Below are 22,928 nucleotides of genomic sequence, written 5' to 3'. Positions count from 1 at the left end.
AAGAGAAAAAGACGCAAATCACGCTCACAATAGAAGCAAACAACAGCAGCCTCAACCATATTGAGTCCATAGAGCTGAATCCCTGAAGACCCACCATCTTAAATCAGGAATATTTATAATGAAATAAGTTAAATAAGTAGTGTAAAAAGAGAGGAAAACAGTGCGGAGGTGTTCATGGATTCATTGTCCATTCAGAAACCTGATGGCAGTGGGAAAGAAGCTTTTCCTAAAATGTTGAGTGTGTGTCTTTGGGCTCCTGTAGCTCCTCCTTGATGGTAGCAATGAGAAGAGGGCACATCCTGGTGATGGGAGGGTCCTTATTGATAGGTGCAGCCTTCTAAAGGTGTCCTGGATGCTGTGTACTTCCTGTATTTGCACATTGGTAGTTTATCTGTCTCTCCTGTGCGGTTTTTCATTGATTCTGTTGTGTGTCTTTATATTTATCATGAATGCACAGATACAGTGGCCCATCACCCATGCTGGGGAATAGGCTGCTGACACCAGCACGCCAGAGTGCTCCGGCCTGGCCCAGTTTTCAGTTTATCCCCAGGAGTAACACATCTTCAAAGATCCTTCCTCTCCCGAGGATGAGGTCTGCAGAGCTTCTTTTGGGTTTCTGTAGCTCTGGGATTTTATGGGGTGGGGTTGCTTGTCCCATGCCCAAACCCCCTCCTTTCACAGCCAGTCTTGGCAGTGACGTGGCGGAGATGTGTCTGCAAGGAAGTGAATCTCAGGGACGTATATGGTGACATATATGTACTTGGACAATCAATTTACTTTGAACTTAAGGTGTGTCCCATTGTTGGCCCTGCAGTGCGCTTTCTCCGGTGAATATAGGAAAGGGAATATGGAAGCCAAGCTCATCTATTCCCCCCCCCCCCCCCCGCCTGCTTTGCCATTCATTATGATCTGGTCTTTTACCTCAGCACCACTTCTCTGTAATGATTTCATAGAACACTGTTGGTTGTCTGTTGTACCCAACGATGACAGGAGACCTGTGCAGGAGAGTTTTGAAAGTGGGAAAGCTGTTGCACTGGGTCCGTTCCGCTCTCTCGACCTCGGAAGCCCGGGTCCAGTGGTGCGAGAAGTCGTCACAGCTGGGTTCCTTGGTCGCAATGGATGACCATGCCCTTCCCTCTCCTCAAAACATTACAGAACCGCCTTCCTGGCCGCTGGATCTGTTGCCCAGTCCGCCAGAGCTGAGTTCATTCACATGCTAGGTCAGGTATGTCCCCTATCTCACCGGAGTATCAGACCCCCCTGCTACCCTCGCCCGGGTTTAGCCTGCCTGTTGAAGCAGTGTACCGGGGTGTGGCCACCCACAAGCAAACAGCTTCTTGAAGCCACAGGTGAGAGCTGAGTGTCCGGTGGGGCCCAGAATGGACACGACAAGCCCCTTCAGCAGAGGTGCAACCCCTCCCTGGACACCCCCATAGAGCACTACAGCACAGAAACATGCCTTTCAGCCCATCTAGTCCATGCCAAACTGTTATTTTGCCTGGCAGAATTCCCCTAATATCCAAAACCTTGTTACTCTGCCTTGCATTTTCTGTCCTATCCCCTTCTTCACTTTGTCTGAGTACATCTTCTTCTTTATGCCCTCCTCACAGTTGGCAGTGCCAGCCTGCTTTACATCACAAACAAGTGTCGGTATATTGTACTTTACCAGCTGATTGAATGTCTAAGAGAAGGTTGGGTGAGTACCTGGATGGGAGGGGTGTACAAGAGTACAGCACCCTTTGGCCCACGATGTTGTGCTGAATCAGTCAAATGACAACTAAACTGATCTCTTCTGTCTGCACAATGTCCCCATCCTTCCATTTTCCTCATATTCATGTGCCTGTGTGAACATCTCTTAAAGGTCTCTAATGTATCTGCTCTATCACCACCCCGGGCACCCACCACTCTCTGTGTGAAAACTTCCCCTCACACCTCCTTTCAAATTACCCACTCTCACTTTAATACATGCCCTCTGGTATTAGACATTTCAACCCTGGGAAAAGATAGATAGATAGATACTTTATTCATCCCCATGGGGAAATTCAACTTTTTTTTCCAATGTCCCATACACTTGTTGTAGCAAAACTAATTACATACAATACTTAACTCAGTAAAAAATATGATATGCATCTAAATCACTATCTCAAAAAGCATTAATAATAGCTTTTAAAAAGTTCTTAAGTCCTGGCGGTAGAATTGTAAAGCCTAATGGCATTGGGGAGTATTGACCTCTTCATCCTGTCTGAGGAGCATTGCATCGATAGTAACCTGTCGCTGAAACTGCTTCTCTGTCTCTGGATGGTGCTATGTAGAGGATGTTCAGAGTTTTCCATAATTGACCGTAGCCTACTCAGCGCCCTTCGCTCAGCTACCGATGTTAAACTCTCCAGCACTTTGCCCACAACAGAGCCCGCCTTCCTTACCAGCTTATTAAGACGTGAGGCGTCCCTCTTCTTAATGCTTCCTCCCCAACACGCCACCACAAAGAAGAGGGCGCTCTCCACAACTGACCTATAGAACATCTTCAGCATCTCACTACAGACATTGAATGACGCCAACCTTCTAAGGATGTACAGTACTGTCTGTCTACTCTATCCCTGCCTGTTATAATCCTGTAAACCTCTGTCAGATCTCCCCTCATCTTCTGCCACTCCATGTTTGTCCAACCTCTTGTTATAGCACATGCCCTCTAATCCAGGAAGCATTTTTGAGTATAGAGGGCTATAGTCCAGGTGTAAGTCAATGGGACCAAGCAAAGTAATGGTTCATTACGGAATAGATGGGCCGAAGGGCCAGTTTCTGTGCTGTAATGCTCTAAGACTCTATTGTGAATAGTTGAGGCCCAGCAGCAGCACCCGTTGGTCCGGGTCGATGTCAATATGCAAGCCTGGGCAATGCGATATGGAGAGCAAGCTGTTGCCCGTGCAGCAGACTCCCCTTCTCTGTGCCGCTGAGACTGATAAAGTCTGAACCAGTGGCAGCGCAGGAGTCGCCAGTCAGCGATGAACTCCACGTAACTGCTGTAGGGGCTTCAGCCCTCAGGACTTCCCCATGAGTGGCTATAGCCACAAGGTAGTGGACGTTTGAGATCAGAGTCTTCCTTCTCTTCGATGAGCTGCCAACCATGAATGACGAGCCCTATCTGTCCGGAAGGTGTGTCCATTACCATTTTCTTACTGCTGACATTAAACCTTTTTTTCAGTCTCTTTTGTGGTTTTGTTTTCTGCCGTCCGGTCTGTGAGGGCTGCTCTAATGACATTCTGAACCAGTCGATGTACCGTTTCCACAATTACCTTCAGAATCCAGCAATACAGGTCATTGGCACTGGGAGATTTCTCATCTTTCAGGCCCTTTAGTTCTGCCTCTATAGTACTTGGCCCTTCTGACAACTGAGCCACGCCACCCAGCCTAATCACAGGACAATTTACAATGACCGATTTACCTACTAACTAGTACGCCATGGGACTGTGGGAGGAAACTCACACACACGGGAAGGACGTACATTCTTTCTCAGAGAGGCCTCTGGAACTGAGCTGTAATAGCGCTGTGCTAACCACTATGTTACAGTGGCTCCAGCATTCCTTAATGCAAATTTCTTTGAACTCATTCATTCCAAAGACTAGACTACAATTCTCCACTGATTCCAGGAAAATCTCTGCATCATCTCTGTTATAACAAAGCCAAAATATTGGGTTTATTTTTTTTTTCTGTTACTTCCTTATTCTCCAAAATTGTTCCAGTCTTGGTCTGAGTGATAAAACTTGGCTGACATTAGCTGGTACTTGACCTCTGCTTGCACTCCCCAGGCAATGGTTTTGTGTATTCAGAGTGAATTAGTAACTCATATTTGCATTCTCAGTGATTTAGACTTTGTTCTGATTTTATATTTGTGTGTGTGGAAAAAGCTGCAGAAAGTTGCAAACTCGGCCAGCTCCATCACGGGCACCAGCTCCCCAGCATCGAGGACACTTTCAATTCCTCAGAAAGGCATCATCCGTCACCCTCTTCTCATTGCTACCATCCGGGAGACACACATTCAATGTTTCAGGAACAGCTTCTTCCCCTCTTATCAGATTTCTGAATGGACAATGAAAACATGTACACTACCTGATCTTCTTCTCTCTCTCTTTTCACTATTCACTTAATTTTTAATAATTTTTTATTGTAATTTACAGTTTTTATAATGATGTATTGCAGTGTATTGCTGCCGCAAAACAACAATTTTCACGACATTTGCCAGTGATTTTAAACCTGATTCTTATTCTGTGTGAGCGTGTGTGTGTGTGCGAGTGAGTGTGTGTGTGTGTGCGAGTGAGTGTGCGTGTGTGTGTGAGTGAGTGTGTGTGTGTGTGAGGGAGAGAGAGAGACAGCAAAATATGGTTGTACCAAATAGGACTTTTTCCCCCGTTTGACAAAGTATTTAGAAAAAGTTTCAGGAATTTGCATACAGTGTCAAAATGGTTCTTCAGTGCTCACACTGGCTGAGTTTAAAGTGAGACTTTCTAATCTGATTAGCAGTCTCACGAAGTTTGCCTTCCTTGTTGGAAAGTGTGTATGGAAGTGGGAGCGTTTGCTGTGTGCAGCTGTTTTGGAGTGCAGTATTACCCGTGTTTAGCAATTCTTGCCCTGAAGGCTTGGAGAATTACTGTGGCATGTGCATTAATTCCTTTGTGGTTGGTTTAATGGACATATCCTGTCGCGTGGATTCTGACAAGTTAGCCGTGTCCAAGACCCACCTGTCTGATGTCAGCACCTGGGAGTGTGAGAGCGTTGCAGCTTTGAAGTAATTTATGGGGAGACTGACAGCTGGCAGCAGCTGGAAGCTGAGTGCAAAAGAGCTGAATTCTCTGCAGGCATCTGATCCAACATCAGCACAATTGTTCAAGACTTTTTTTTTGAGAGGCACACCTTGACCGGCGGCATATTGCGAAAGAAGGCAGGTGTTAGCTGACAGAAGTTGGCACACAACACATGCGCACAGGGAGAACTTGCAGACGAAAGCATTTTCTTTAACCCTGTGTCAAAGAGCATGAGGTTGCTTTATACAGCACAGAACAGGCTCTTCCAGCTCATCGAACCACACCGACCAGCGACCCACCGATTTAACCCTAGCCAAATCACAGGACAAAGACAAAAAATCTACTAACCGGTATGTCATTGGACTGTGGGAGGAAACCTGAGCACTCGGAGGAAAATCAAACACACACAAAAAGAACGTGCAGATTTTCTTACAGAAATGGCCAGGGTCTGAGAAAATTAGCAGCTTAGATTGAGGAGGCAAACTGTGGAAGGAGACCATGGGAAAATGGGAATTGGTTTATTGCCACATACGTTGGTGTTCAGTGTAAAGTTTGTCTTGCAGATCAAATCATTCCAGTGTTCAAAGCAAGCCCACAGCTGAATGCAGGGTAAAGACAGACAATAAGCTGCAAGATCATATCGAGGTAGATTTTGAAATCAAGAATCCATCTTATCATACCAGGAAACCATTCAGTAATCATATAACAGGGGGTAGAAGCTGTCCTTCAGCCTGGTGGTACGTGATTTCAGGCATTTCTGTCTTCTGCCCGATGGGGAATGGAGAACAGAGGATGTCTGGGGCGGGTGGGGTTTTTGATTCAGCCGGCTGCTTTACTGAGGCAGTGAGAGGTGTAGGCACAGCCCACGGAGGGGAGGCTGGTTTCCGTGATGTCCGCAACTCTCCGCAGTTTCTTGTGGTGAGGTGCGGAGCAGCTGCCCTACCAGGCCACGATGCTGTCTGTGGTGCATCAATAAGGATTAATGCAGACCCTTAGAAAACGTAGAAACATAGAAAACCTACGGCACAATACAGGCCTTTCGGCCCACAATGCTGTGCTGAACATGTCCTTACTTTAGAAATTACCTAGGGTTACTCATAGCCCTCTCAAGGTCAGGAGGCTGAAGAAATCTGCCATGTTCAAAGTAAATTTATTATCAAAGTACTCATATGTCATTGTATACAACCCTGAGATTAATTTTCTTGTGGGCATTTGCAGTCAAACAAAGAAATAGAATTGAATCAATGAATATGATGTTTCCTGGATTGGGGAGCATGCCTTATGAGAATAGGTTGAGTGAACTCAGCCTTTTATACTTGGAGCGACAGAGGATGAGAGGTGACCTGATAGAGATGTATAAGATGATGAGAGGCATTGATCTTGTGGATAGTCAGAAGCTTTTCCCCAGAGCTGAAATGGTTGCCACAAGAGGACACAGGTTTAAGGTGCTTGGAAGTAGGTACAGAGGAGATGTCGGGTTAAGTTTTTTACTCAGAGAGTGGTGAGTGTGTGGAATGGGCTGCCGGCGACAGTGGCGGAGGCAGATACGATAGAGTGTTTTAAGAGACTCCTGGATAGGTGCATGGAGGTTAGAAAAATAGAGGGCTATGAGTAACCCAAGGTAATATCTAAAGTAAGGACATGTTCAGCACACCATTGTGGGCTGAAGGGCCTGTATTGTGCTGTAGGTTTTCTATGTTTCTATATGTCACCATATACAACCCTGAGATTCATTTTCTTGCTTGCATACTCAATAAATCTATAAGAAAATCAATAGATACAGAGTTCAACATGAGAGGCTATACTGGAGCTGGTGCTGGGTAAGGAGCCTGGCCAGGCAAACAGTGACCTCAACTCCTTAACTTTTAAGACAGTTATATCTTTAGGTTGAAATGTCTGATACCAGAGGGCATGTATTTAAGGTGAGAGGAGTTTAATTTCAAAGGAGATGTGAGGAGCAACTGTTTTTTACACAGGGAGTGGGGGTGTGTGCCTGGAATGCCCTGCCTGGGGGGTGGTAGAGGCAGATACATCAGAGGCTTTCAAGAAACGTTTATATAGACACGTGAATGTGAGGAAAGTGGGGACATTGTGTAGGCAGAACAAATTAATTTAGTTAGCCATTTGATTCCTAATTTAATTGGTTTGGCACAACGTTGCGGTCTGGTGTTCCTGTGCTGTTCTATGTTCTAGTGTCTACGTGGTTGGGCCAGGTTCACTCCCAGCAACTTGAAGTTCTTAACACCAGCACCTTAGAGTGTTAGAAACTTGGCGTAGTATGAAACTGATAGTGAATGGAGAATCCAGGACAGGATAATTGGAAGGTTCAGTAAGGAAAAAAATGGGGAGGGTCAGAGAGTGAGGGGGAAGCTTGGCTGGTGCAGTAGGTGCAGGTGCATTTTGAGACCAAAGAGGAAATAAGCTGTTGGGGGTTGCACTCTGTAAGTACATGAGCATTGAAAGCAAGAGAAGGCCATTTGGCCCATCAAGTCTGCTCCAGACTTGATGATTTACTATCCCTCTCTACCCCATTCTCATGCCTTCTCCTCGTAATCTTTGATACCTTGACTAATCAAGAACCTGTCAACCTCTGCTTTAAATATACCCAATGACCTGGCCTCCACAGCCATCTATGGCAGTGAATTCCACAGATTAACCACCCTCTGGCTAAAGAAACTCCTCATCTCTGTTCTAAATGAAACACACAGCCTCTATTCTGAGGCTGTGCCCTCTGGTCTCAGGCGTCCTCACGATAGGAATCACCCTCTCCACATCCACTCTATCTCGGTCTTTCAATATTCAAAACACAAGAGATTCTGCAGATGCAGAGTAGCACACACAAACTGCTGGAGGAACACAACAGGTCAGGCAGCATCAGTGGAGAGGAATAACAGTCAGTGTTTCAGGCCAAGACCCTTCCTCAGGACTGGACAGGAAGGGGGATGGTGCCAGAATAAGAAGGTAGGGGAGGGGAAGGAGGACAAGCTGGCAGGTGAGACCATGGGGATGGGGTGATGAAGTAAGAGGGCTGGAGAAGAAGGAATCAGGTAGGTGTGCCTCTTCCCCAGGGCACCACTGCTCAGTACAAGAGGACATGGCTTTAAGGTAAGGGGAGGGAAGTTCAAGGGGGATATTAGAGGAAGGTTTTTCACTCAGAGAGTGGTTGGTGTGTGGAATGCACTGTCTGAGTCAGTGGTGGAGGCAGATACACTAGTGAAGTTTAAGAGACTACTAGACAGGTATATGGAGGAATTTAAGGTGGGGGGTTATATGGGAGGCAGGGTTTGAGGGTCGGCACAACATTGTGGGCCGAAGGGTCTGTAATGTGCTGTACTATTCTATGTTCTAGAGGAGAGTGGACCATGGGAGAAAGGGAAGGAGGAGGGTCACCTGGGGGAGGTGGTAGGCAGGTCAGAAGAACTAAGCGGCTAGAGTGGGAATAGAAGAGGGAAGGGGGAAGTAAATTTTTACCAGAAAGAGAAATTGATATTCATGCCATCAGGTTGGAGGCTACCCAGATGGAGTTTAAGGTGTTGCTCCTCCAACCTGAGTGTGGCCTCATTGCGGCAGTAGAGGAGGCCAGGGACTGACATGTCGAAATGGAAATGGGAAGTAGAAATGAAGTAGATATTTTGAAGCTTTCAACAAAATTCCACCCCCCCCCACCTGCCCAATTCTTATAAATTCCATCAAGAGCAGGTCTAGAGCCATCAAATGCTCCTCATATGTTAACCCTTTTGTTCCCAGAATCATTCTCAAGAACAACATCCACTCTGATTGTTTTTTTTACAACTGTGTGGAATAAGCACTGCTCTGAGTGGGATGTTTTTACACAGCCTGAAAACTGCTCAACACATTAATAAAATTTTACTTGCCACGCGGCAACAAAGGCTACGTGTGTGGGAGCATGGCCACGTACCAATGCAGGCTGCAGGGAACAGAGCTCATGAGCCTCACCTGGTCTTAGATAAGGTACCTTCATAATATTGCAATTCTGACCAGTGGCTTATAAAGCTTCAGCATTTGTCTAAACAAGAGTATAGGCTTAGTCTACTTAAGATCTGGGCTGAAGTAAAGGAGCAGAGAATTAATGGCAACATATGGAAGACCATCATTATGCAGTGAGCTTGGGATTTGGAGTGCCCTGCCTGCAGATGTGGTGGCCTTCAGGAGAATCTGGATGAGTATATGGTCAGGCTTGGAAAAAGGGCAAAGTTGGGATTAATGAGAAATGGACACAATGGGCTGAATAGACTTCCATGCGGTAACTAACGAGGTTGTACTTTAATCCCTGGACTGTAGGAGAATGAACGCCCTGAATGATAGAGATATATAAGATTATGAGGATGTAGATAGGATAAATGCAAGCATTTTTTCCCACTGAGTTGAGCCGTAGAGTAATAGAAAAATGGAGCACAGAAACAGGCCATTTGGCCCATCCTTGCTGAACCATTTAAACTACCTACACCCATTGACCTGCACACGGACCATAGTCCTCCATACCCCTACTATCCATGTACCCCTCCAAACTTGAGGTTAGGTGAGACTAGAACTACAGCTCATGGGTTAAAGGTGAAAAGTGAAATGTTTAAGGGGAACGTGAGGGGGAATTTCTTCACTCAGGGTGGTAAGAGTGTGGAACGAGCTGCCAGTGGAAGTGGTGGATGCAGGTTGATTTCAGTGTTTAAGAGAAGTTTGGATAGGTACATGGATAGTAGGAATATGAAAGGCTATGGTCCTGATGCAGGTCAATAGAAGTAGGCAGATTAATAGTTTGGCATGGACTAGATGGGCCAAAGGGCCTGTCTCTATATTCTTTGATTTTATAGATGGATTAACTGAATGGGAGAAGATCTAGTAAATGGGGTGTAGTGTGGGAAAATTAGAATCTCTCTATTTTGGCAGAAAAAAATACAAAATAAAAATTAATGTCAGGGTGACAGAGTAGTGCTGCTGACTGAGAGCTTCAGTGAGCCAGGGTGCATCACAAAGTGCAGATGATCGGATGATGCATGTCCTCATGTGGGTTTCCCTTGGACTGTCTGGTTTCCGCTCATATCGTAAAGGCGTGCTGGTTGGTACTTGGCTACAATAGCTTTTATTTTGTCTGTTTGTTTGTTTGGGGATGCAGTACAAAACAGATGCTACCAGCCCACCAAACCGCACTGCCCAGTAATCCACCAATTTAACCTTAGCCTAATCATAGGACTTGGGTTAACCTACTAACAGGTACGTCTTTAGTCTGTGGGAGGAAACCGAGCACCCAGAGGAAACCCACACGCACACGGGAAGGAACATAAAAACTTGCTTACAGAGGACACTGGAATTAAACACCAAAATCCAACACCCTGAGCTGTAATAGTGTCACGCTAACTGCTACGCTACCACAACGGGTAGTACGTGTAAGTGGTAGAATCTCTGCAGCAGATGGTGGAGATGCAGTAAGATGTGGAGACTAGATTACATTGAGATGTAATGCTGTTCTCTGAGAGACAACATGAATTCTAAGAGCTGCAACACCCCCTTCTACATTGTTGGAATGCAGGAAAACGTAGACCAGGATTGTCGAGGTACAAGGTGCAGAGGGGATCTCACGATTCCCAAATGTCTGGTGTGTGTTGGTGCAACAAATATTTAAGACTTGGCAAATGGATTATGGAAGTAGGGAGGTTACAGTACAGTTTCATCACCACTGCACAGGGTCAGGAAAAAGCTGCAGGAAGTTGTAAACAGCCAGCTCCATTATGGGCGCCAGCATCGAAGAACCATGAAACGGCAGCGTCCATCATTAAGGAACCCATCACCAGTGACGTGTCCTCATCTCATTGCTGCAATCAAGGAGGTACAGGAGCCCGGAACAGCTTCTTCCCTCCACCATCAGATTTCTGAATGACAATGAACCCATGAACACTACCTCACTATTTTTTCTTTTTTTGTACTACTTATTTAATTTATAAATTTATTTCTTTACAGTTTTTATTACTATGTATTGCAATGTACTACTGCCACAAAACAACAAATTTCATGACAAATTCCACTGATATTAAACATCATATTTCCACCTATTGATTGGGACTCCCATACTGTTAAAGGTCTAGACGGGTTAGAGTTTGTAAAATGTGTTCAGGAAAGTGTTCTAAATCAATATATAGAGGTACCATCTAGAGAGGATGCAATATTAGATCTCCTAGTAGGAAACGAGTTAGGACAGGTGACGGAAGTGTGTGTAGGGGAACACTTTGGTTCCAGTGATCATAACACTATTAGTTTCAACTTGATCATGGATAAAGATAGATTTGGTCCTCAGGTTGAGGTACTAAACTGGAATAAGGCCAAATTTGAAGAAATGAGAAAGGATCTAAAAAGCATGGATTGGAACAGGTTGTTCTCTGGCAAGGATGTGATTGGTAAGTGGGAGGCCTTCAAAGGAGAAATTTTGAGAGTGCAGAGTTTGTATGTTCCTGTCAGGATTAAAGGCAAAGTTAATAAAAACAAGGAACCTTGGTTCTTTAGGGATATTGGAACTCTGATAAAGAAGAAGAGAGAGATGTATGACAGGTATAGGAAACAGGGAGCAAATAAGATGCTTAAGGAGTATAAAAAGTGCAAAAAAATACTTAAAAAAGAAATCAGGAGGGCTAAAAGAAGACATGAGGTTGCTTTGGCAGTCAAGGTGAAGGATAATTCAAAGAGTTTCTACAGGTATATTAAGAGCAAAAGGATAGTAAGGGATAAAATTGGTCCTCTTGAAGATCAGAGTGGTCGGCTATGTATGGAACCAAAAGAAATGGGGGAGATCTTAAATGTGTTTTTTGTGTCTGTATTTACTAAGGAAACTAGCATGGAGTCAATGGAAATAAGGCAAACAAGTAGTGAAGTCATGGAACCTATACAGATTGAAGAGGAGGAGGTGCTTGCTATCTTGAGGCAAATCAGAGTAGATAAATCTCCAGGACCTGACAGGGTATTCCCTCAGACTTTGAAGGAGACTAGTGTTGAAATTGCAGGGGCCCTGGCTGATATATTTAATATGTCAGTATCTATGGGTGAAGTGCTGGAGGATTGGAGGATAGCTCATGTTGTTCCGTTGTTTAAAAAAGTCTCTAAAAGTAATTCGGGAAATTATAGGCCGGTAAATTTGACGTCAGTAGTAGGTAAATTATTGGAAGGAGTACTAAGAGATAGGATCTACAAGTATTTGGATAGACAGGGACTTATTAGGGAGAGTCAACATGGCTTTGTGCGTGATAGGTCATGTTTAACAAATCTATTAGAGTTTTTTGAGGAGGTTACCAGGAAAGTGGATGAAGGGAAGGCAGTGGATGTTGTCTACACAGACTTCATTAAGGCCTTTGACAAGGTCCCGCATGGGAGGTTAGAAGATTCAGTCACCAGGTATACATTGTGAGGTAGTAAATTGGATTAGACATTGGCTCAGTGGGAGAAGCCAGAGAGTGGTAGTGGAGGATTGCTACTGTGAGTGGAGGCCTGTGACTAGTGGTGTGCCACAGGGATCAGTGCTGGGTTCATTGTTATTTGTCATCTATATCAATGATCTGGATGATAATGTGGTAAATTGGATCAGCAAATTTGCTGATTGGAGGTGTAGGTGACAGTGACGAAGTGTTTCAAAGCTTGCAGAGGGATTTGGACCAGCTGGAAAAATGGGCTGAAAAATAGCAGATGGACTTTAATACAGACAAGTGTGAGGTATTGCACTTTGGAAGGACAAACCAAGGTAGAACATACAAGGTAAATGGTAGGGCACTGAGGAGTGTAGTAGAACAGAGGGATCTGGGAATACAGATACAAAATTCCCTAAAAGTGGTGTCACAGGTAGATAGGGTCGTCAAGAGAGCTTTTGGTACATTAGCCTTTATAAATCAAAGTATTGAGTATAAGAGTTTGGAATGTTATGGTGAGGTTGTATAAGGCATTGGTGAGGCCGAATTTGAAGTATTGTGAGCAGTTTTGGTCACCAGGATGTTGCCGGGACTTGAGAAACTGAGTTACAGAGAAAGGTTGAATAGGTTAGGACTTTATTCCCTGGAGTGTAGAAGAATGAGGGGAGATTTGATAGAGGTGTATATTTAGGGTTGTGGTTCCAAATAAATCTGCCATGATCCTAGTTGTGATAGACCAGAATCAATGGGCTGAGTGGTCTCCTCTGAACATGTGTATTTATATTTCTTTCTAATTTATTGCCAGCTCCTGCGCTGCTGACAAACTGTTCTCTGTTCCCAGGAATTCAGTGTTTGAATAAAATACTTACAAACATGACGATTTGAGGCAGAATGTTTTCATTCCTTTCTGTCATAGTGAAAACAGTTCCCTGAAACACTATTAATCATTGCTTCTGTTTAATTTTCACCCACAAGAAGCAGCAACCATTCAAAGATGTGCATGCTTGTGTTCAGAATGCTGTGGGACTTCCCAAAAGTTTATAACTGACCAGTCCCAGTTGTCTGGGGTCAGTGGCTCTCTTCAGTAATGTTGCTTGGGAAAGCTCTCCATAAGACACAGGGGCAGAGGTAAACCATTCGGCCCATCAAGTCTGCTCCACCATTCCATCATGGCCGATTTATTCATCCTCTGAACCCCATTCCCCTGTCTTCTCCCAGTAACCTTTGATAATCTGACTAATTTGCTTTAATTATACCCAATGAGTTGGCCTCACAGCCGTCTGTGACATTGAATTCCACAGATTCACCATCCTCTGATGAAAGAAATTCCTCCTCGTCTTTGTACTAAATGGTCGTCCCTATTTTCCAGGGGTTCCCAGCATTTTTTATGCTGTGGACCCCTACCATTAACTGAGGGGTCCATGGACCCTGCTCTGCTCTGAGCTGTGATGTCTGGTTCTAGTCTTCCTCACTATAGGAAACATTCTCTTCACATCTTCCCCTCTAGGCCTTTCAATATTCAGTAGGTTTCAATGTGATCCTTCCCCCCCCCCCCCATTCTTCTCAACTCCAGTGAGTACAGGCCCAGAGCCATCAAATGCTCCTCATATGTTAACCTTTTCATTCCTTGGATCATACTCGTGAACCTCCTCTGAACCTTCTCCAATATGAGCATATCTTTTCTTGGACATCTTTTTCCCAAAGCATTTAAGCAGTTTACAAAATAGCTCTTCCTTAAATAAATATCTATCTGTGAACTGAACTTGCTTTAAACTATCTTAAATTGGACAATTTACATATAATAATAATCACTTCTTATTATGGAAACTGCCCTGCGGTGGGCAGACAGGAAGGCTCTACACGGGTAGTCAAAACTGTCCAACACATCACTGGCATCAGCCTACCCACCAACAAGGACATTTACAGAAAGGTGCCGGGAAAAGGCCAATAACATCATGAAGGATCCCACCATCCCTGCTCATGGAATGTTCGTCCCACTCCCATCAGGGAGAAGGCGGCTACATAGCATCCACACCAGGACCACCAGACTCAAAAACAGATCCTTTCCCCAAGCAGTGAGGCTGATCAACACCTCCACCCACTATCACACCCCTCCACACCCCCAACCATCACTATTTTATCATTTCCTGTCAGAGTCACCCTATGTACTGACACTCCTGTGTCTAGTGTCATTTTATAGACATACAATCAACCTATATATATAATCTATCTTATGTATTTATATTTAATGTGTTTTTATTATAATTGTGTTCTTTATCAATTGTATTTTTTGTGCTGCTTTGAATCAGGAGTAACAATTATTTTGTTCTCCTTTACACTTGTGTGCTGGAAATGACATGAAATCCTTTGACTGTCTCCCATTCAGCTACGAGCCAGTGACTAGGCCTCGCCGCACTCTGAAGATCTGTGTGCTAAGCCAAAGATGTATCTGGGTGCATGACATCTGAACAAGTAAACAAGTGAGACAGCTCAGCAACTGGCGTTACGCCCTTATTTATTGAAAGCTTATGGATCATAATAAGTTCAAACTGAGGAATAGAGTTACTGGCACACCCAGTGGAACTGGAAACTTTAATGGGCTTCATCAGCTAAGCTGATCCTCACCAATTTTGCAGTTTATTCTGCATTCATAGTAAGAAGAGCTGATATAACTTAATGTAAAGGTGCACTGAATTCTGGGTTAGTAGTGGTGTGGTCTTTCGAATCGAGTGTTCTCATAAGGAGTTGTCTTGTAGTGGGTTCTCAGGTTCCTGTGGAGGCTGATCTGGTGCAGTGTGAGTGGACAGGTTTCAGTGGTGGCTGTGGTTGGTGCTTGGCTCTTTTGGTTTTTCAGTCTTGTAGCTGCCACTTGTTCTCTGCGGTACAGTGGAGGTTGTTCTCATGTAGCACTGCTCCTTGAACAGATTTCCTCCAGGTGTATCTACTGAGTACAATCTCTTCCCAGTTTTTAGATGTAATGTTGAATTTCTTTAGGCTGATTTTGATTTTATCTTTGAAGCCTTTCCTTTGCCCACCAGGGGATCTCTGACCGTCCTTCCACTGGGAGTAAAGGATCGGTTTGGGAAGACATGAGTTGGGCATCTGGATGATGTGACCTATCCAGCAGAGTTGGTGTTGCTTTGTCATGGGGAGATATTGTTCATGTTGGCCTCCTCCAGTTAGTATGTCTGAACCAGCTGATCCTTGAAATCTTTCGTAAGGATCTTTGGTGTTACTGCTTTCAGTTGTCTCCTGTAGGTGGTCCATTACTCAGCTTCATACACTATTGTAGAAGGGACCAAAGATTCTGTTTGATCCTGTAGGTTGCAATCTTTAAAGACTGTCTTGATTGCTACATCTTCCATTGCTTGTACTAGGAGCCTAATCCTTTTATCCTAGAGCCTGCCAATCAGTGCTCTGGGTTTATATGAAGTTCAAAGTACATTTATTATCGAAGTATGTATTCCTATAAAACCTTGAGATTCATCTCCGTACAGGCAGCCACAGCGCAAAGAAACCCAGTAGAGCCCGTTTTAAAAAAAGACTGGCAAACACACAATGTGCAAGAAGAATATCACTAAATAATAAACATAAGGAAGAAGCATTCAGAACCAAATCAGGAGCCCAGTAGCTACAGGCCACAGCTTCAGCTCAGCATAGGGACAAGTAAACCTTGCAAGCAGAGAGTGAACACCAGCCGGCCCCAATACCTTGACCGTTTTAATCTGGCCTGGTGTTTAAATCGGCCAAACCTCGGCTGTTCCTCATTCTCAGACAGGCCCTGTCGCTTCAATACGCGCTCAGGCCCGGGCCCTGTCGCTTTGATATGCGCTCAGACCCGGGCCCTGTCGCTTCGATACGCGCTCAGGCCCGGGCCCTGTCGCTTTGATACGCGCTCAGGCCCGGGCCCTGTCGCTTTGATACGCGCTCAGACCTGGGCCCTGCCACCTCGATTTGGCCTGTACTCACCTTTCCAATCTGGCCAGGCAATTAAATTGGCCAAACATTGGCCCATTCCCCACTCTTGGACCCAGGCCCACCTCCTCAATTCAGCCTGTAACTGCCACACACAACTGTCCTGCAGCTTCGAGACTTCAGTTCACACCCCAAAACTGTCAGGTTGTAGAGGCAGTTTGAAAGCTCAACTCCAAAACGGTTTGAGATCAGAGTTATCCTTCTAGATGAGCTGCCAAATATAGCTGATGAACCCACTTGCCCAAAGCGACTGGTTCTAAGGGGGCTGTAACCGCCTTTGCCTCTTCTCCTTTCAGAAGAAATAGTTTCTCTGGTCTTAGTAGCTAAACCGCACGTGAAGGCCAGGAGCTGGACTTGGTTGTCAGAGGCTATTTGAGACACACCCCATTGGGAGCATTGAATAAATAGGTATATAACCATATATAACAATTACAGCACGGAAACAGGTAATCCCGGCCCTTCTAGTCCGTGCCGAACGCTTGCTCTCACCTAGTCCCACCTCCCTGCACTCAGTCCATAACCCTCCATTCCTTTCCTGTCCATATACCTATCCAATTTTGCTTTAAATGACAATACCAAACCTGCCTCTATCACTTCTACTGGAAGCTCATTCCACACAGCTACCACTCTCTAAGTAAAGAAATTCCCCCTCATGTTACCCTTAAACTTTTGCCCCCTAACTCTCAACTCATGTCCTCTTGTTTGAATCTCCCCTACTCTCAATGGAAAAAGCCTATCCACGTCAACTCTATCTATCCCCCTCATTATTTTAAATACCTCTATCAAGGTAGTGGGAGCTTATCCCCACTATCTCCTCTTCACTCTGACAACCTTAAAGAACCATGGTGAATGCTACAGACAGGCTTTCCCAAAGCAAACATTTGTACATTCAAGCCTCCTGCCAACAGCTGAAATTAGAAGAAGCTAGGTGGTTAATGTGTTAAATGGAGCTCCATTCCTGTTCAGATCATTCCAAGGCAGGGTGGAGTAGCCGCAGTAACCATGGCAGTAACAAAACTGTCACACTCTACACCTCGACTCAGACTGAAATCCCTGAGAAAACACCTGCTCACCTGCTGTGATCATTTTGGGCTTTGTGCATTTGAAAGGCGTTCAGTGAAGCGTTGCATGCATGCACAGGAGACTCAGCAGGTCAGCAGTGCGATGCTGGCAGAAATAACTTTGTCGCCTGTGCTGGAGCCTCCCTGAACTGAAACATCTCCTTACTCACAATAAACTCCTGAACACAGCGGCTGCTTCCACTGCTGCATTGGAGAATCACAATCAGGTGTAAAATCTCTGGTTTATGTCATGAAATCTGTTCTTTAGTGGCAGCAATACATAGTAATAAAAAAACTATAAGAAATATATACAGTGGGTTCCACTTAATTGGGGCAATCGCTTACTTAGGACAACTCTTAAAGAACACAAACTAATGGAGAAACTAGCTGAGTTTCCCTTTGTTTATTTGGGACAGTATGAGGCTTACTTGAGAGAGGAGATTGTTGCCAAACAGTTTCTAACTAGTGTCAGTCGCGTGCACCTCGTGTGGCCCCTCGATACTACACCATGCTTAGAGCATACACTTTTTAAATAGTGTCACTTGAATGTTTGTGTTCAAAAGGCAGTGACACTTGTAGTTTGCTCACTACAGTTTCAAGCATTCAGGCTTGGAGATGCCAGAAACAACCAGGAATGAAAATGAATTTGTTTCACTACTTCAACAAGTTTGAAGATATCATCAACTATCTCGAATGTTACAATGAAAATGAAGATTTGAAGGATGCAATCATCGAAAGCGTTGTATGAAGGCAGTTGATTCTCTACACTGGGTGTCTGCATTGACGTTGTTAATCAAAAGAACACAGTAGTGTACACTGGATGAATTCCTCTGTCAATAACTATCAGGAACCATCGTAGTATTAATAGTGTCTGAATTTATTTGGATTTTCATTTGAATACATAATTTGTTCCTCAGTTAAACAGTGGTTTGTGTTTTGGGCCGAGTCCCTTCAGCAGGACTGGAAAAAAAGATGAGGAATCAGAGTTAGAATGTGGGAGAGACACAAGGTGATCCGTGAACCGGGGAGGATGAAGTGAAGAGCTGGGAAATTGATTGGACTGGAGAAGGGGAAATCCAATAGGAGAGGACAGAAGGTCATGGAAGAAAGAAAATGGAGAGGAACACCAGAGGAAGGTGTTGGGCAGGTAGGGAGATGAGGTGAGAGAAGGAAAAGGGAACGGTGGGGGGGGGGGGGCATCACCAGACGTTCGAAAAATCAATATTCATGCCATCAGGTTGGAGGCTACCTAGATGGAATATAATGTGTTGCTCCTCCAGACTGAGTGTGGCCTCATCACAGCAGTAGTGGAAGCCATGGACTGACATGTCAGAATGAGAGTGGGAAGTGGAATTAAAATGGGTGGCCACTGGGAGATCCTGCTTTTTCTGGCTGACAGGGCATAGGTGGTCAGCGAAGCGATCTCCCAATCTACATCGGGTGCCACCGATATACAGAAGGCCACACCAGGAGCACCAGATACAGTAGATGACCCGGAAAACAGAAAGTGGGGGGGGGGGGGGGGGGGGGAGGAAAGATGTGCTTGATGGTGGGATCCCATTGGAGATGGTGGAAGTTTCGGAGAATTATGGAATTATGTGCTGGACACGGAGGCTCATGAGGTGGTAGGTGAGGACAAGAGGAGCCCTATGGTGGGGTGGCAGGGATAATTGGGCCAGCCGCTTCATTGGGCCAAAATGTACTGGTCCCAATTAACCCAAATCTGTTGTGTGTGTATGCATATGTCATGTGTGTCCTTTCAGAAATCTGATGGTGGAGGGAAAGCTGATGTTCCTAAAACATAGAGTGTGTGTCTTCCGACTCCTGTAACCCCTCCCTAATGGCGGCAATGAGACAATGGGAAGAGGGTATCTCCTGGTTGATGGGTCCTTAATGACAGATGCCACCTTATTGAGGCATCGCCTTTTGAAGATGGCTGGAAGGGTTTGCATTCATCTCTTCTCCCTTCCTCTGTCTCTGGTTTTAATCACCTATGACAGAGGGGTATACCGTATCCGCACTCTTTGTAATTTTATGTAGTCTTAATCATTTCCCCTGTAACCTCCTGCACTCCAGGAAAACCAAACCTAACTGAGTCTCCCCTCATAAATAAAATGTTGCATCCCAGGCAACATCGTGGTGAATCTCCTCCAGCGCTATCACATTGTCCCATGGGTCATATGCCAGCATAATGGTTAGTTAACGTAATGTACCTACATGGAGCACTGTCACAGGAAAACAGCATCCCGCCCAGCCAGGACATGCTCTCTTCTCACTGCTGCCATCAGAAAGCAGGCACAGGAGCCTCAGCACCCACATCACCAGCTTCAGGAACAGTTATTACCCCTCAATCATCAGGTCCCACACCACCAGGTTCAGGAACAGTTATTACCCCTCAATCATCAGGTCCCACACCACCAGGTTCAGGAACAGTTATTACCCCTCAGCCATCAGGTCCCATACCACCAGGTTCAGGAACAGTTATTACCCCTCAACCATCAGGTCCCACATCACCAGCTTCAGGAACAGTTATTACCCCTCAACCATCAGGTCCCACACCACCAGCTTCAGGAACAGTTATTACCCCTCAACCATCAGGTCCCACACCACCAGGTTCAGGAACAGTTATTACCCCTCAACCATCAGGTCCCACATCACCAGCTTCAGGAACAGTTATTACCCCTCAACCATCAGGTCCCACACCACCAGGTTCAGGAACAGTTATTACCCCTTAACCATCAGGTCCCACACCACCAGGTTCAGGAACAGTTATTACCCCTCAACCATCAGGTCCCACATCACCAGCTTCAGGAACAGTTATTACCCCTCAGCCATCAGGTCCCACACCACCAGCTTCAGGAACAGTTATTACCCCTCAACCATCAGGATCCTGAACCAGAGGGGAGAACGTCACTCAACTTCACACCCCGGCATGAACTGTTCCCACAACTGATGGACTCATTTTCAAGGACTCTACAACTCATGTTCTTGGTATTTTTTTACTTAATTAATTTGAATTTCTTTGTACTTAGAACCAGAATCAGAATCAGGTTTATTATCACTGGCATGTGCCATGAAATTTATTAACTTAGCAGCAGCAGTTCAATGCACTACATAATATAGAAGAAAAAATAAATCAATCAATCAATTGCAGTATATGTATGCTGGAGATTTTAAAATCGTGCAAAAACAGAAATAATATATATTAAAAAACTGAGGTTCAAAGTCCATTTAGGAATCATATGGTAGAGGGAAGAAGTTGTTCCTGAATCGCTGAGTGTGTGCCTTCAGGCTTCTGGACCTCCTACCTGATGGTAACAGTGAGAAAAGGGCATGTCCTGGGTGCTGGAGGTCCTTAATAATGGAGGCTCCCTCTCTGAGACACCACTCCCTAAAGATGTCCTGGGTACTTTGAGGGCTGGTACCCAAGATGGAGCTGACTATATTTACGATCCTCTGCAGCTTCTTTTGGTCCTGTGCAGTAGCCCCCTTCTGCCCCCATACCAGGCAAATGGGACGGCTACTGCACAGACTGTATATGCCTGCAAGAAAACAAACCTGCGAGTTGTATATGGTGATATATATGTATTTCATAATGAATTTACATTGAACTTTGAACTTCACAGTGCCAGCAATTCCTGCCATTTTCTTCCTGCGACCTTGTGGGTTCCCTCTTTCATTTTTCCCATATTCTAAGGACATATGGGTTAGGGTTAATGTGCGTGCTATTTTGTCACCCAAAGTATGGGAGCACTTGTGGGCTGCCCTCAGCACATCCTTGGACTGTGGTGGTTGTTGACACAAAACAGCACATTTCAGAATCAGGATGCAGTCTCCATGGTTGATCCCAACAACGGGGTGTGAGTTCTATGTACTGTGTTGTGCCCCTTGTTCTGGTGGAATTCTGTCCGTTTGACAGTGTACATGCGTACAGTTGAATGACAATAAATTGAACTTGAACGTGAACGTATTTCAGCAAGACACAAAATGCTGGAGGAACTCAGCAAACCGGGCAGTACCTATGGAAAAGAGTAAACGGTCAACGTTTTGGGCCGAGACCCGAGTGAGTTTCTCCAGCATTTTGTGTGTTTTAACTTTGAATTTCCAGTATCAGCAGATTTTCTTGTGTTTGTCATTTAGTTACAGTTGTGTTAAAGGACAGAGTCTGCCTGAGACATCAGCTGTTCTGACACAGTAGCCTAACTAAATATGATAAATAAAACAATTCATTATCAAAATAGAGATAATTGCATCCTGTCATTTTTCATAAATTTATTTCCAGCTTTGCCCTTTCACCTGACAATTATTTACCCTGTCTTTGCTGTCCCATCTCATGAGTTTGGGGTTTGTTGGAAAAAGGATTTGCATTTAATCAATACCTGAATTAGATTTATTATCACTGCCGTACCGCACTGTGCAAAAGTTAGGCACCCTATCGACATGCGTGTGGCTAAGGCACTTGCACAGTATCGTGTGTCACAAAGCAGTAGGTGCATACATAATAACACAAAACTAGAAATTGTAATATGAAAAATATAATATATAAAAAAATTAAATTAGCAGTGTAAAAAGTGAGCATAAAATAATAATGAGCTAGTGTTCATGGGTTCATTGTCCACTCAGAAATCTGATGGCAGAGGAGATGTCTGTTCCTGAAACATCGAGTGTGTGCCTTCAATGAGAAGAGGGATGTGCCGGCTGATTTCGCTGTATGCTTCATGTGACTGTAGCAGATAGAGTGGCATGATAATGTAGCAGTTAGTGCAACACTATACCAGCCTGGACGGTCAGAATGTGCAGTTCGGTACTGGCATCCTCTGTAAGAAGTTTGTACGTTCCTTCCCGGCTGCCCCGGCTTTCCTCCTGGTGCTCTCGTTTCCTCCCACACTTCAAAGCCATACAGGTTGGTAAGTTAACTGGGCGGTGCAGCTTGGAAGGCCAGAAGGACCTGCTCTGTACTGTATCTGTAAAGAAATAAATAAAGTTAAAGCTACTCTTTATAGATGCTAACGATCCAATCCTCTTTTCACTTCTCCTGCAGTATTCTCCAGAGCTGAAGAAACTGTACTGTCAAATTGCCAAGACCTGTCCAATCCAGATCAAGGTGGTGACGCAGCCGCCACAGGGAGCAGTGATCCGCGCCATGCCTGTCTACAAGAAGGCAGAGCATGTCACCGAGGTGGTGAAACGTTGCCCGAACCACGAGCTCAGTCGAGAGTTCAATGATGGTAAACTTTCCCCAAAGCCTCCTCATTAACTATCTGAAGTGGTCATGTCATTCTCTGCTGTAAAAGCAGAGCGGAGACCCTTCTCTCTGTCTCCACACCAGGATGTTCACATTGGTCACTGGGAGCAGATGGGAAACCAGATGCAACACACACAAAATGCCGGAGGAACTCTGCAGGTCAGGCAGCGCCTATGGAAACGAATAGACAGTCAACATTTCAGTTTGAGATCTACATCAGGACTGGAATGGACAGGGCAAGATGCCAGAATAAGGTGGTGGGAGGGGAAGGAGGACAAACTAGAAGGTGACAAGTTAAGGGAGGTGGGGGGGAGGGGGGATGAAGTAAGAAGCTGGGAGGTGATAGGTGGAAATGGTAAAGGGCAGAAGAAGGAGGAACCTGATAGGAGAGGAGACTGAGCATATTTCAGTGTTTTAATGGAGATGTGACAAATAAATCTAATAT

The 22,928-nt window shown here is 44.9% G+C and overlaps 1 protein-coding gene across 6 annotated transcripts in view; it reads left to right on the top strand.

The window, feature by feature from the left end:
• Positions 1–22,928, top strand: part of LOC140725797 (tumor protein 63-like) — a 152,842-nt gene that overhangs the window by 75,009 nt on the left and 54,905 nt on the right. For all 6 annotated transcript variants that reach the window (XM_073041721.1, XM_073041720.1, XM_073041723.1 and 3 more), the window contains exon 3: positions 22,280–22,466. In XM_073041721.1, coding sequence (XP_072897822.1) covers positions 22,280–22,466 — 187 coding nt within the window. The remainder of the gene's footprint in view (positions 1–22,279; positions 22,467–22,928) is intronic.

Source organism: Hemitrygon akajei, chromosome 3 (genome assembly GCF_048418815.1).
Source record: "Hemitrygon akajei chromosome 3, sHemAka1.3, whole genome shotgun sequence".
Taxonomy (NCBI): Eukaryota; Metazoa; Chordata; class Chondrichthyes; order Myliobatiformes; family Dasyatidae; genus Hemitrygon; species Hemitrygon akajei.
The sequence above is the reverse complement of the archived record's forward strand: the minus strand, read 5'-3'. Positions and strand labels throughout refer to the sequence as shown.